The sequence below is a fragment of the Hipposideros armiger genome, unplaced genomic scaffold (assembly GCF_001890085.2).
Source record: "Hipposideros armiger isolate ML-2016 unplaced genomic scaffold, ASM189008v1 scaffold_185, whole genome shotgun sequence".
Lineage (NCBI taxonomy): Eukaryota > Metazoa > Chordata > Mammalia > Chiroptera > Hipposideridae > Hipposideros > Hipposideros armiger.
The window spans coordinates 86,193-101,758 of record NW_017731535.1 but is presented as its reverse complement, the minus strand read 5'-3'; the positions used below and the strand labels follow the sequence as shown (position 1 = coordinate 101,758).

Genomic DNA, 15,566 nt, shown 5'->3' with positions numbered 1-15,566 from the left:
TCCTCATGTTTAATGAACATATTGCAGATGTTTATATGCACCATCAAATGAACTTCTTTGAGTTCATGTGGAACCCAAATATCAAGCTTGCTTACATATCCCAGCTTCTTCAGGTGGTCATGAATGCTCGAATGATGGATATTCAATGTTTCTGCAATCTCTTGTGTCATGTAACGCGGGTTTGACTCGATCAATGCTTTTATTTTGTCGTCATCAACCTCGGTGGGCCTCCCTGAACGAGGAGCGTCGTTGAGATCAAAATCAGCCCGGAATTTCGTGAACCATCGTTGGCACTGATGTTCTTGTAGAGCATTGTCACCGTAAACTTTATGCAACTTTTCACAAGCTTGACGTGTGTTCTTCCCTTTATGGAAATAAAGCAGTGAAATATGACAAAAATGCACAGTTTGGTCTTCCATCTTCAACTTGTAAAATCTCCAAAACAACCAAATCACTCCATTTTTTTTAGACTAAAGCTAGAACTGTCAGCTGTCAAATTGCATAGCAATAACATAGATGTGAATGACTCTAGTACTTCCAAAAATGAACTAGTGCCATCTGTTGCTAACATGCATCTGACTTTTCCGACAACCCAATATCTATATCTATGTCTATAGCTATATCTATATCTATATTTATATCTATATCTATATATAGAAAGAGACCAAAAAAACTACACACATTTTAAGAAAGGAAAAATTATTAGCATTGTAGTGCTCAATATATACCAATACAGAAGATGAATACAAGTCACGTTTGCCTTCTGAAATTACAAGAGATGCTCAAAATGGTTACCATCAGTGTCCAGACACTTGATTTTGGCAAACTACTGCTTGAGCAACGTTGACCAAAGTGTCCACTTGTATCCACTTTTTTGACACCCCCATATATGTATGCCATCATACTCAATGGGGAAAAGCTAAAAGCCTTCCCCTTAAGATCAGGAACCAAACAAGAATGCCCACTTTCACCACTTTTATTCACCATAGTTCTGGAAATTCTAGCCATAGCAATCAGACAAGAAAAAGAAAAGGCATCTAAATTGGAAAGGAGGAAGTAAAATTGTCACTATTTGAAGATGAGATGATGCTATGTAGAGAGAACCCCAAAGATTCCACCAAAAAACTATTAGAGCTGATAAATTAATTTAGTAAAGTAGCAGGATACAAAATTAATATTCAGAAATCAGCTGCGTGTGTATACGCCAATAATAAGTAACAGAAGTGTTTTTAAACCTGCAGCGACAAGAATGACTGCTGTTTGTATGGGCTTAAATATGCCAAGAACGAACCCCATGGAGGTCATAGGATTAACGAGCACACTGCCCTGAGCATTGGAGGGTCTCCTGTACTGATTTTTGTGAAACCAGAACATTAAATCTCTCATGAGATATATAGTAATAATCTGGTTTACTACAGATTTAATTTTTGCACTCTTTAATAAATACATGACAAGGAATTGATCCGTGCAACTCACATCTTTATTTCCAAAAACATATACATTGTGAGTGTGTGTATAAATAATAATGGTAATATTTTGTCACTTATTGTGTGCCTCCACTGTATCAGCACAGGGCTGATTTGTACGCATCATCTCAGTTACTCCTCACAATTACTTCTGAGATGAGTATAGTTAACCTCAGAGTAATGAGACAACATTCATTAAGAAACTTAAGTCACACAGCTGGCAAATGTCAGTGACAAGAAGTAATTCAGAAGTCTGATTTTAAAGCCTGTGCTCTGGAATGGAAGAGAATTTTAGAGAGTTGAGTATGTGGTCTTTAACCTAGGCTGCTAGGAAATCCAATGCTGTATTAGTACAATGTTCAAAAACAAAACTAAAACTGAGAAATTGTATTCCCTTTAGGTCCACCCAAACTGAGGCCATTCTCCAGATTTTCCAAGTTGCATATATATAGCTAATTGACATTTTAAAAAAGTGATTTATAGAATGTCTGTCACACAGTAATCGTAAACAGTATTTAGAATGAATGAATATGTGAACAGAGCCCCCACATGAGCAGGAAATCGCCTTTATCCCTGACACTAAATTTGTAATCTGTAAGAATTATGCCATCTATCTTCATTGAATCAGAAGTGTTAGAATTTCATTTTTGATAGATCGACAGCTTCCATTTTAAGATCTGCCAAATACCCTATTGTTAAGACACTCAAGGGGCCGAAACCCACAGCACGAGGCCAGAAAAAGACCCTTAGCCATTGATCAAATGACAGAAAGTGAGGCTTCTCAAGCCCAGGTTTCACAGAAGTAGTTACAAAGCTCTTCTGTGGCGGATTCCTGAGTATGAATCCTTTTAAGGTGGGTTTCTTACGTGTGTATAGAATGTCATCTTTCCCATTTTACCTGCCGGAGAAATGTCATTTCATTCATTGCTCACCCTGCACGAGAATTACAAGGACACTGGACACTGGGCACGCTTCAGTGCGTGAAACAGAAATTGAGGTGTGTAAGCATTTACAAATGATTATTTGAGTGAAATCTCAGAGAAAATGGTGAGGAAATACAATACCGGTGATCCTGTGAGATCACAGTTGTAAAGGACACCCACTGCCTTCAGGAAATTCAGGGGAACATTTTGCAAAAGCTTAGCAGTCTCTACCCCCATCCACTGCCTCCACAAGCAATGGCTTTGCACATCCAGAGCGTATTATTGTAAATATTATATCCAAAATCATGTATTTATGTCTATGTTTGTAGTCCACAACTACTGCAAATTTTTACTGTGGTATGCTTCAACTGTATATATGACTAGAGGAACAAATATCAGAGTTTGGAGGGAAATAGCCTTTATCCTGTAAGCCTAAATTTACAAGTCAGTGAATTATTCCATCTCTTCTTCATTGGATCAGAAGTATTAGAATTTCATTTGTGACAGATTGGCCACTTCTGTGACCAGGTTCTGCACAAAGTCACTGCAGGGCCCGAGGCAGGTCATGTGATCTTTCTGAGCCTCAGTTGTCCTTATCTGTAAAAGTATATGGTTATATAAACCCTTACATCTGGTCTTACCAGCTCTGACATTACACGTGTCTTCCCATGGGAATCAATGTGGGAAAATTCTTTAAAGCTCTAAATAAAAAATGCACAATGTGAATAATACCTTAAATATTGATTAACAAAAGGCCCTTAGTTTACTTATTACTTATTTACTTATTGCAAATGTTTGTGACATGTGCGGTGGACATGGGTGTGCACTGCTGGGAATGGAACCCTCCCATGACTTTTTCTTTGTTCCTTCTTGTAACTTGGAGTCATTTAACTTGAGAATTTCGCCTCCTCATAGATGAGTCTGGATCAGAGGTAGTAAATTTAAGAAGGACATGTTTACGTTGAATTCTGCCCCCATTTCCACGTTTTGAAAGCTCTCTTCTTCATTCATAGCATGTTCTTGCCTGACCTTTCACAAAAAGCTGGCATGCCTCGCCCGCTGGGACCCAGCCTGCCCGTCTCGGTGTGTTCCAGAAATTCCTCCTGCGTTTTGGTCCCTTAGGTCCTGCTCTCTGACAGATTATTGATAAATAACAGATGTTATGATCATAGATGCGTGGATGACCTTAGCCATTTGTCTTTTAACAGAACTTGCTGGTGCTTTAAGGAAAATGAGTTCCTGGGATGAGGGAAGGGCAGTCAGTAAGAGGGGGGATATCTGAGATCCAAGGTGGGTGACTGTTTCATCTGAGACACTGTGATGACTTTGGTGATGGTGTAGATATTATTTTCTCCTTCCTTTCCAATATTAAATGAAGTAGAGTGCATTACACTGTGTTCTTTTGCCCAGGGCCATCTGATAAGACATGTCAGTGTGATAAGCTGTGTCACGGGGGCCGTCAGACTTAAGTTCTGGAATAATAATCATAAAGATACTTTATGCTGACCTGTTTTCCATTGTCTCTCATTAACTCTAGAGATCTTTAAAACTTTGAAAATGTGTATACCTATGCATCATATTAGAAATTCAAGTATTGAACAGTTTTTATATGTACTTGAAGTGAAAAGTAGAAGAAGAAAAAAAACATTTCATACAATCACATAAGAATAACCCTGCGTTTCTTTCTTTTTTTCAGCTGTGTCCTGTGGAGTCCCAGAGTCCCCAGGAAATGGTTCATTTACGGGTAATGAGTTCACTTTGGATAGTAAAGTGATGTATGAGTGTAATGAGGGCTTCAAGCTTGAAGCTAGTCAACAAGCCACAGCAGTGTGTCAGGAAGATGGATCATGGAGCCACAGAGGCAAGCCTCCTACCTGTAAGCGTAAGTGTTCAAATGCGTTCTCCCTTCTTTGCAGATTTAATTAGGGACTGGACTCACGGTGAGAACTCTGGATTCCACAGCGCACAGCCCCTCTTTCACAGCGTGAGGGCTCCGTCTCTTGCACGGCGATATTAGAACCAATTTACTCCATATAAAATGCTCCAGCCAATTAAAATGAACCATGCACGCTCAAAAGTTGGTCAGACAGAATCCTGTTGGCTGCATCAGTCCCTAGACCAGCGGTTCTCAACCTGTGGGTCGCGACCCTTTTCGGGGGTCGAACGACCCTTTCACAGGGGTCACCTAAGACCATTGGAAAACAAAAAGATATTTACATTACGATTCATAACAGTAGCAAAATTACAGTTATAGAGTAGCAATGAAAATAAGTTTATGGTTGGGGGTCACCACCACATGAGGAACTGTATTAAGGGGTCGCGGCATCAGGAAGGTTGAGAACCGCTGCTCTAGACCATGGGGCTTATCCAGCAAATCCTGACCATTTTGGAGAGATGACATCACGAGAGTATTGAGACATTAACCTGGCAATAGCACTCTAACAAAACAAACTCTACTGTCCTCTTCCTCTCCCATCTAATTTTAAGTTCCTTGAGGTCAAAGGCAGTGTCAGGTGTGTTTGCATGTCACTTAATAGGCATAACACATTGACACTCTGTAAAAATGTCATTCACAGTTTATAAACTAGGGTTAAGTTTTCTGGAAAGCTATTCGCAGTGCAGCATGTCTTCCAATAACGTAGTTCTCTTCAACATTGTTTCATTATAATGTTGATGAAAAAAAATTGGTTCCCGGCTGGGGCCACTGTCTGTGTGAGTGTGCATGTTCTCCCCACATCTGTGGGTTTTCTCAGGGGACTCTGGTTTACACCCATGTCCCAAAGACGTGCACGTGAGGTGAATGGCGTGTCTACACTGTGCCCGTCTCAGTGAGTGGGGTGTGGGTGTGGGTGGCCCTGCGATGGGAGGGCGTCCTGTCCAGGTGGATCCCACCTGTGCCCTGAGCTGCAGAGAGAGGCTCCGGCCACCTGCCACCCTAACTGGAATGAGCGGGTTGGAAAATAATGCTCTTTCTTGCTTTTATTAATCTTTCCCAAATGTAAGTATAGCTCACATTTATTTCAAAGTTTAATATCAGAAGTGTCTTGTGCCTTTATTTAGACGTTTGGTGATGTCTTTGTGAGCAGACATGGGCTGCAGGAGTTCAACTCTTGTTCTGTCAATGAGCCTGTGGTAAAATAGGTTTCCTTATCTGTGGTTTGGCTCAACGTCACGGTTTCCGAGAACCTATGCACGAGGGTACGTGAAGACGCACTGTGTATAATAACGTGCTTGCAAGTGTCCAAAATCTGGGTCTGTTCTAGAACTCTCGTCTTAAAAAATCATAATCAAGTCCATAATGCAAAGCCAAAGACAACACAAGTTGACACACACACATGCACGCACACACACAGTTTGTGCCAAGATTTTCACTGCACCTGTACTCGTATTAAAACTAACCTCCAATTGGAAATAATCTATACCTGGTTTGTAACACTGAAGACGAGATAGTGTTTCTATTGTACATAGACAGTGATACTCCCACTCTTCTAATATTAGCAAAATGAGTCCACACCAACTTTAATTGTGAAATTAATTTATTAGTCTCTTTTGTATATGGTATTTTGGCCATGTTAAAAATATTTAAGCTACTTAGATATGAATATGTAAATGTTTATGGAAAATAAATGACTTCCCCCCATAGTTTTTATTTCCCTTGCTGTCAATTTCATCTTTTTTTTTTTTTTTTTGCTAATAATTATTACATTTCCTGAGATACTGCTAGGCACCATTAAGGCAACATTCATAATTCATAATTCTTAGTTATTTTCTGTTTACTTAAGTACTGTTTATTGTAATTATGTAATAGTACAATAATCTAGGATAACAAGATAACATCGGTATATGTTTAAATTCAATCCTAATTAAAATCATTCTCTCAAAATAAGAGTGTAACCCCACAGATGGTAATAACACATGTATGTTTTGGGTCGATTGTAATAAGAGCAATGCCCTGGGCATTTGAGACACTGCTTACTTGGAAAAGAGCTCAGAGGTCATTAGTAATAATGCCTGTCATTTTACAGTGTCTACTAGGTGTTCCAAATCATTTATCTATAAATCTCATAATAACCCTGAAAATGGAGGTCACAAATGACCTTACAAATGAAGTAAAAGCTACTAATTTGCAGAACTGGGACTTGATTTCAACTTTTTCTAGCTCTAAACCCTCTGTTCTTTTCATTTTCCCAGTGGTTCTCCATTCTACTTATACATTAAAGTCACCTAGAGAGCTTTAAAAAAATATTAATGTTCAGTTCTGACCCACAGCAATTATGACTTAATTGGTCTTGGGTGCAAAGCATGCATAAGTACATTGTCTCAGTTCTCTGGGTGCTATGCTTAAAATGGCAAGTACATGCTGTGTTTTAAAGGACAAGCCATTTGAAATGTATATACTATCTTAGAAAGACTTTATAAATGACAAGGTAATTATATAAATGTACTTTTAGTCTCATATCTTTTTTAATAGATTGAGTTTTTAGAGCAAGTTTAGATTCACAGCAAAATTGAGGAGAAAGCACAGGGATTTCTCATACACCCTTTCTCCCCCACATGCACAGCCTCCCCAATATCAAGTCCCCCACCAGATGGGACATTTGAGGCAACTGATGAACATGCACTGACACGTCATCATCACTCAAAGTCCATAGTTTACGTGAGGGTTCACTCTTGGTGTAGCTTCTATGAGTTTGAACAAATTTATAACGATAGGTATCCATTATTCATAACCATATAGAGTATTTTCACTACCCTAAAAATCCTTCGTTAATCACTTATTCATCCCTCCCTTCCCCCAAGCTCTGGCAACCACTGATCTCTTTACTGTCTCGTAGTTTTGCCTTTTCCAGAATGTCATAAAGTTGGAATCATACAGTATATAGTCTGTTCAGATTGGTTTCTTTAACTTAGTCACATGATTTTAATGTTCCTCCATGTCTTTTCATGGCTTCATAGCTCATTTCTTTGTGGCAATGAACAGTGTGTGAATGGACCACAGTTTATTTATTCATCACCTACTGAAGGACATCTTGCTTGCTTCCAAGTTTGGGTAATTATGAATAAAGATGCTGTGAACATATATGTGTAGGTTTTTGTATGGATGTAAGTTTTCAGTTTATTTGGGGTAAGTACCAAGGAATGCAATTTCTGGAAAGTGTGATAAGAGGATTTAAGTTTTGTGAGAAACCGCCAAACTGTCCTCCAAAGTGGCTGCACCATTTTGCATTCGCACCAGCAGTGAGTGAGAGTCCTGTTGCTTTACATCCTCACTGGCATTTGATGTTGTCAGTGTTCCAGATTCTGGCCATTCTGTTAGGTCAGTACTGGTGTCTCCTTGCTGTTTTAAATCGCAACTGCCTGACATATGACGTGGAACATCTTATCATGTGCTTATTTGCCATCTTTATTAGCCAGGTGACTACCTACCTCATTTCCCCATGTGTCTATCCAGGGCTTTTGCCCATTTTTAATCAGCTTGTTTGTTTTGTTATTGTTAGGTTTTAAAAGTTCTTTGTGTATTTTGGATAACAGGTTTTCATGAGATATGTCTTTTGCAAATATCTTCCTTAGTCTGTGACTTGTCTTCTCATTCTCTTGACAGTGTTATTTGCAGAGCACAAGCTTTTCATTTTAATGGAGTAAAACTTAATAATTCTTTCTTTCAAGGAACATGACCTTGATGGTGTATCTAAAAAGTTATCCCCAAAACCCAAGGTCTAGGGTTTTTCTCCTATGTTATCTTCTAGGAGTTTTATGCTTTATATTAGGTTTATGATCCATTTTGAAATAATTTTTGTGAAGGGTATAAAATCTGTGTCTATGTTCATTTTTGCATGTGACTGTTCAGTTGTGCCAGCACCATTTGTTGAAAACTTATCTTCTTTGTGTCATTTTTGCTCCTTTGTCAAATATCAGCTGACTATATATATGGGGGTCTGTTTCTGGACTCTCTGTTCTGTTCCATTGGCTAATGTGTCTAGTCTTTTGCCAATGACACACAGTCTTCTCACTTCTGTTTTTATTTGACTAAAACATATGATAGAAATGATGTTTTTTTAAAAATGTATTTACTATGAAATCAGTGATTTGGGAACTTAATTTAAAAATATTTATAATTTTCTACAAAATCAATCTCATCTTTAGTTGTAAATATTTCTAGGGACTTACTTAATTTTAGTAAAAGTGCCTGATGGGCATGGATACATGGAAATCGTTCTGCCTGAAGGTAGCCCAGCTCTTTGGCATCACAGACACATAATCACAGCGGCTTTTTTTTTTTCATGCGGGAGTCTAACCGGCAGCCTTGTTGTTAAGAGCGCACGCTCTATCCACTGAGCCATCCGGGTGGCAGCTCAGCTCTAGATGCCGAGTTCAGTCAGTCTTAGTTGCGGGCGGGCGTAGCCCACCATCAAACAGGCAGTCTTGTTAGGAGCACGTGCTCTCACCAGCTGAGCCATCCTGCCACCTGTTGGCAGCTCAGTGGCAGCTCAGCTCAGGCGAAGCTCACTGGCCCATGTGGGAATTGAACCAGCGACCCTGTTGCTCAGAGCTTGTGCTCTTAAGCAAACTCTTAACCAACTGAGCCACGCGGCCGGCCCTTCATGGCATTTCATTTTAACCAGTGAAGCATTATCTTCAGGTTAATTGGAGATGGCTCACATATGTGCCTGTTACTTCCCACGTTGATGAGGTGACCGAGAGCCCTCAGTTCACTGCTATAAAGTTGAGTTGTGATCTTGAGGATGTGCAGGACAGAATGTCTTCACAGTACAAACGCAAACTATTTGTATGGATGCATGAGCCGTGTTTATGTGTTAAGGCCACACAATTGGGCAAAGCAATTCTGCACACCAAAATTTTTAGCTCTACTTACAGCTTGGTCTCCAGAACGCCAGTGCAAGTGGTCTGTGTCATCCAGTAAATGGGTTGGCATCGTGGAACTCTGTAAAGAGCCCACTGTGTGAGAGCTGTAAGGAAAAGAAGCACAGCAGAGCTTTTTCAATCCTTAGTTGGGGGTAGAGGAAGAGAGAAGCAGAGTGTGTCAAAAAGAGGAAAACCGACAAAATGCCTTGGATTCTGCGGAGAAAGCGGGTAAGATAACTCCTGTGAACAGAGGGAGCCAAAGAGAGCCCTCTCATGGGCGGTGCTGTGCCGCCCGCGGAGTGTGTGCTCTGCGGGGCGCCTGGCGTGCAGCCGCTGGCATTGGGAGCTTGGTGAGCCACAGCCCCTGCCCTCAGCGGCTGCCATGACACAGGACCTTAGACAACAAGTGTCCTGTTGTAAATCACAGTGGGGAGAGATGACTGATAGAGGGGGGTGACGTGAGTGATCAGCCGACAGTCCGTCTTCACAGACGCAGTGGCACTCAGGCTGGGACTGTCTGGCGAAATCATAATAATAACCAGATGGCTTTATGACAGGGACTCTAGACATTGCATCAGACATTATGTTCCATCATTCAACTAGATGGCGGTCCTGTGGAGATGGTACTGTTTTCTCTGTCTTAAGGATTTAGTGAGAGGATAACTGAGGGATCCAAAATTTGCAATTTGCAGCCAAACAATTTGGTTGGTCATCACCAAAGCATGTGGGAAGTGTTTTGTTACAGTTGCCCTGCCCCATGGGATGTCCCCTGCTGCCACCAGTGGTCACTGCATTAGATACAAATGCTCTTGGGTCATGAAGACACAAATACTGTGTGACATTCCCAAGATCTGCCTGGGGGTACACGACTCTGGTGCCCCAGAAGCCAGGCCCCAAGTCTAACAGTATCCCGGCTGCCCAGTCTGGGGGAAGGGACTTCAGTCGGGACCTCCTTCAGGCCGTGCTCAGTTTCTCCCTTCCTCACCGCACATATTCACCCCACCATCACGTCCCGTCAACAGTCCTACGAAGCACATCTGCCCACTTCCCACCGCTTCTCCACCAGGCCAAGCTGTCATTCACAGCCCCTCACTCATCTGCACCCCCAAAAACAGCCCCTCACTGCAGGCCCCTTGCCCACAACCTCCTCTCACACAACAGCCAGACAGATCTTTTAAGCATATAGAAGTCAAAATATGGCTTTTTAAATCCTCCTGAGAGTTCTCATGACAAATAGAGTGGAACTCATGGACTCTCTTTATTTTGAACTCATTTGTTCAAAGAGAAGCAAAGCAGATACTATGGAGGGGGCAGCTGGGGACCAGCCAGCTTGTTGTACATGACTTGGGGTGCGCTGTCGGGGTGTTCACATTGTATAATAATTACTCCTGTAAGACTAGTCCTGAACCCCCTACCACCTCCAGGCCGATTCCCACAGTTTTACACAGATTATTAACTCACTTAATTCTTAAGTGGTCTGAGACTTCTTATCTTAGATGAGATCCTGGGGCAGGATGGGCGGGGTAAGGGTCACAGAGATAGAAAGCGGCCAAGTCAAGGTTTGTTTCCAGGAAACCTGAGAAGACTCACAGCCCTGATCCTCAGTCTGTGCCAGGTGACCCCTAGGAAGTGATCACTGGTGATTGCCAAGTCTCACGTGTTATAAAACTGAGAACACAGGAGAAAAGGTGCCAGCTTAGCGCGTAACTCAATCTGAAAAGTGTTAAATCATGACAGTCCCCGAGGGAGGCACCTTTTGTTTGACAATATGTACTAGAACCAAATGATTTCAAGGACAACGTATATTTATGGATAAAATTTTCTGGGAAAATCAGGAATGAGAGGCCTTTGGCGGTTCAAAAGCAAATGTTACATCAATTAAGAGAACTATTTTGTACTTAGGCAGAGCGTTATACTCCAGCACATAAGGTGGCTTAATTTATACATACATTTGAATTTTCTGTTTTAAAATACATATCTAGATGTACAATTGCTTTAAAGTTATAATGAAAGAAACTTACAACAAAATTGCTTCTTACATACAAATGAGGTTCCTAGTGGAAGGAAATTGCAGTGTGTTCAGTTAAATTATTATTAACTGGGAAAAGTCAATTTGCATTTTAAAGCCTTTTTAATACTGACGACTATTTGTTCAGTAACACAGGAAAATAAATATAACATTTATAATAAAAGGGAATTCAACCTTAAATTTTCTAAGTATCACCTCAACTTCCAAGTATTTCTTTTTTCTCTATTTTTTATTAGACTTTAGAAAGGGGGAAAATGGACATTTCATTAAAATTCCTTGGTAGTTAAAGGCTGGCAAATGGATTTCATTTTGTGGGAGGTGTTTTCCTCACTTATTTTAAATGAAAGAAATTGAGCAGAGTAAGCATAAAACTTTACCCCAGGAAATGTGGATGCCATTAAACTCTGAAGTGTGTATTTCCCCAAGGCCCGCTCCTTTGTGACCGTATGTTGGTACGACACAATTTTATAAGTTTCTTTACCGAATGCTGTATAATGTAGATCAGTACACTGAATCTCAAGAGATAAGAAACACTTCAGTTTTGATAAATAGTAAATGTAAATGCTAAATAAAATGAGTCCGTTTCACCCTCAGGTTTACTGAAGTGAAGGTTGTAATAAATAACTAAGTCTGTTTACATACTTTCTGCGGTCCTACAAATCACTAAGGCAGATGCGTGTGGCTGATTTATTTTTGTTTTAATTATTTCCTGAGACTGGATTTGGAGACTGAAGAGGATGATTCATGCCAGTGACACAGGAGAACTAGAATGCACTATTGGTGTTAACGTGTGGGGTGTAATGGTTTGACAGAATGATGAATAGATATGCCTTTTGTACTTGACATTTAGGAGAAAGAAACCATTACAATTACCTTCTAGTAACATGAAGTCAAAGTCGTAATCCCAATCTGTAGGCACTTTCTCCTTTCAATTGAAGCTATTAGTAAGTGAAGCAATTTCATCATTAATAATTTATTCAGGACCTACCGTGTGCGTGCCAGGCGCCATGAGCACGTTACATGGTTTAACACAATGTAAACACATTTCAGGAACAGGAGAACAAGTGACATCACAGCAGGTATTTTTATTTGACCTATAAATAGCCACTCATAGAAAAACTATTAAGATGATATATAAATTATCTATCTACATACACATGTCCATGCATCATCTGAAATGCAATACATTTATACAGATATGCACATATAATACATATATGCATGTGTGCATACATATATAAGCAATTATGTACGTATGAATTTTTACATGTGTGTTTGTGTATAAAATATATATAAACTGTTTTGAGATATATATTTGCCCCCTTCTTCCCTTAGAAAATGACCTTAAAAGTGCTTATGTTGTCTTCATTAATTATCACTATCTCCAGGGTAAAGCACAGATTATACCTTTCATTTAATACCGGGACAAAGATCATTTTATCGTAAATCATACTGCGGAACCACCGTGTTGTGGAACCAATCATACGCCTGGCATCACAGAGTCGCCACTGCGTGCCAGGCACCGTCATAAGCATTTTACACGCATTCAGCCTTTGAGTCCTAACAGACATGAAGGCTGTTGTTATCCCATCACGCAGAAGGGAGAAGATAGCGGGCCGCGTGGAGTGCGTACAGGGATTCCAGTTAAATGTTTGCAAAGCTGACGAAGAAAGGCTCGGTCCCCACCTGATCCAAAGGCACAGTCATCATGTGCAAATTATAAACACATTTTTAAAATACACATGAAAACTGAAAAATGAGGGACATTTCTATGAGATTTCCGAATCTTCCAAGGCTGTTTGCCGCAAGCTTCGACAAGAGCCTCGGGACCCAAACGTCAGTTGAGCGCCTCCACTGGCAGGACAGGCAGGAGACCCCTGGGGAGGTGTGGCCGGCGCTGCCCTGCCCCTTCTCTGGGCCGCCTGGATTTGCCCCTGTGCCTGGAGCACATGGGGGGGTGGCAGGAGAGACAGGCGGATACACACCCGCTCTGTGGCGAGGGACCCGTGGGTGCTGATATGCTGGGGGCCAGCGTGACGGCGTTAATGGTTCACTAGACGCGCGTCACTTGCAGATGGGCTTGTGCAGATCTGTGCCTGGATAGCAGCCGGTGCCAGCCCGCCACGCTCTTTTTCTGGGGGCTGCCAAGTGGTGATGCCCCTCAGCTACTGTGTATTCCACGGGGATACGGTGTTTCAGTCCCTACGTTACTACTGAGCTGACGTTCTGTTCTAATCTATTGATAAATTGTCTTTGGGGTCCAAGCGTTCTTTTGTAGTTAAGATATTTGAAGGACCCAAATCCTGTCACTTCAGGTTACATTCAGCCTTTCGCTTTCAGGGCCAGCTGTGTTCTGCTTTACGTGACTTTTTTCTGTCTCTTTTATTTCACTTCATTTCAATCCAAAGACTGACCATGCCTTAGTCCAGCTTTTTGTATTTAAGTTAGAGTGGGACCTACAGTTACGCTTGGCTCGCTGATAAATATGACAGTCAAGTTTGTACTTAAATGCTTAAAGAATGGTAAATACAGTTTTGTTTTGCTTAGGCCACTTATGGCCACTAAGTGTTGGATTAAAGTAGTTACTATTGTTTAAGTTCTAAGAAACATAACCTCTGCAAGGGCAGGTGTGTCTGTCCATCGGGCTCACAGCTGTATCTTTATAAATATTTGTAGAATGAATGAATGAATGAATGAATGAGTGAACGGCATGGTCCCTGTCAAAAACATTCGAGGAAGCTATTTTTTTACATCAACAGCAAGTGGCTGCCATGTAACCAGAGTGACTCATGAACTTGAGAGGTTTGTCTGTAATTTTAAAATAGCTGTAGTATTGAGCTTAGATTATAGAATTGTAAAAAGATCTGAACAATATTTGCCAGGATCACTAAGTGGATGAAGTGAATTGAATACTGGTCTTGTTTTGTGGTTGAAATCAGACTTTGCAGGTACTGTGTGCTATGGCTCGAGTGGGCGCATCCGCTACTGGACAGAGCTACCGTGTGTCATTGGAATGCTCAGGGCCTGACTCTGCTAGACTAGACTAGCTTCATTGAGGCTGACCATAGCCACACATGACAAGAGGCCTGGGCAGAAAAAAATGTCCGATCGCACGAGGGTTTTGGAAATGGAAAAGGCAGTGATCACCGGAATGAGTAAAAACCTGGCCATTCCAGGACCTCAGACTGTGTGTGTCATGAGCCTAGATCTGAGCAGGAATCTTGCTGAAGCAGCTGAGAGTTTACAAGGCTGTGGACCTGTTTGTCTGACACCTCTGAGAAGCTGACTGACTCTCAGGTGAGCTCGTAAACTGTGTCCTAAGTTGACTTCAAAACTCCACGAATTCACCCTTACCTAACCCACCCGCTGTTCTAAACAACCCACACAGTAATCATTGGGTTGAGCTTTGAGGTGAGAACAGAAATCCCAATCCAGATTTTGTCGTTAAGGGTCCCGTGACCTCAGTGCAGCCTTTGGGATGGGCTCCTCCATGGAGCAGTGGTGAAGGCAGAGGGCATAAAAAGCATTTCAGTGCCTCTGTGCCCTGGACACCCCAGAGACTTTGCATTCACATTGACCCAAGCAGAGCACCAGGGTGTTCAGCTTCCGATGCAGTGGAACTGCGTAAACCAGCGCCCTTCCCCACCCAGTGAGCGCGAGTCCTTGTGGTCTGCCGAACGCTTGCTTTCATTCTGAGAACAGTTATGAGGCTGATACATTGTTTTCCTCCAGTGGCACCAAATCCTAATGCTGTAAACCTAATGAAATGTGCTGGAACTGAACTTGGTGAGGAGCACCTACCCACATCGAATGTGACAGGGGAATCCGTTAAAGCCACCGCTGCCCTGTGTCTGGGGTTGATGCCATGCCACAGCTGACCTAGGGCGAGAGTCTGTGATCATGGAGGCCATGCTGTCAGGTCTGCCCGTCTTCAGCAGGTCACCTGCCCACCTTCCTGGTTGGCCGGCCACTGGCTGAAGGTGCCTGTGATAAAGCAGAATCACTCATGTTCTTAAAAAAAAAATGCATTTCTCAAGTAAAATGCAAAATACTATGTGTTGTGATTGAGACATTTACAAGATAGAGACAATGTGTTTCTGTGCACAGAAACCTCGTTGTCTGTGCTCTCGACTCATCTGATTAGAGAAGTATTACTTAGGGAGCTCTAGCAGAGCTGTCGGCCACGTCCACACTCGGTGCCGTGAGCCGTGTCAGATGTGTCGCGATGCTGATGGCTCACGCTCTCTTGAACTTATGAAACAGAAGAAAGCAAATCCATACAAA

At 41.6% G+C, this 15,566-nt stretch overlaps 1 protein-coding gene across 1 annotated transcript in view; it reads left to right on the top strand.

Annotated features, from left to right (window-relative positions):
• CSMD1 (CUB and Sushi multiple domains 1) overlaps positions 1-15,566 on the top strand; it is a 1,699,370-nt gene that overhangs the window by 1,597,825 nt on the left and 85,979 nt on the right. The window contains exon 46 of the mRNA XM_019652695.1: positions 4,086-4,271. Within this exon, the coding sequence (XP_019508240.1) occupies positions 4,086-4,271 (186 nt within the window). The remainder of the gene's footprint in view (positions 1-4,085; positions 4,272-15,566) is intronic.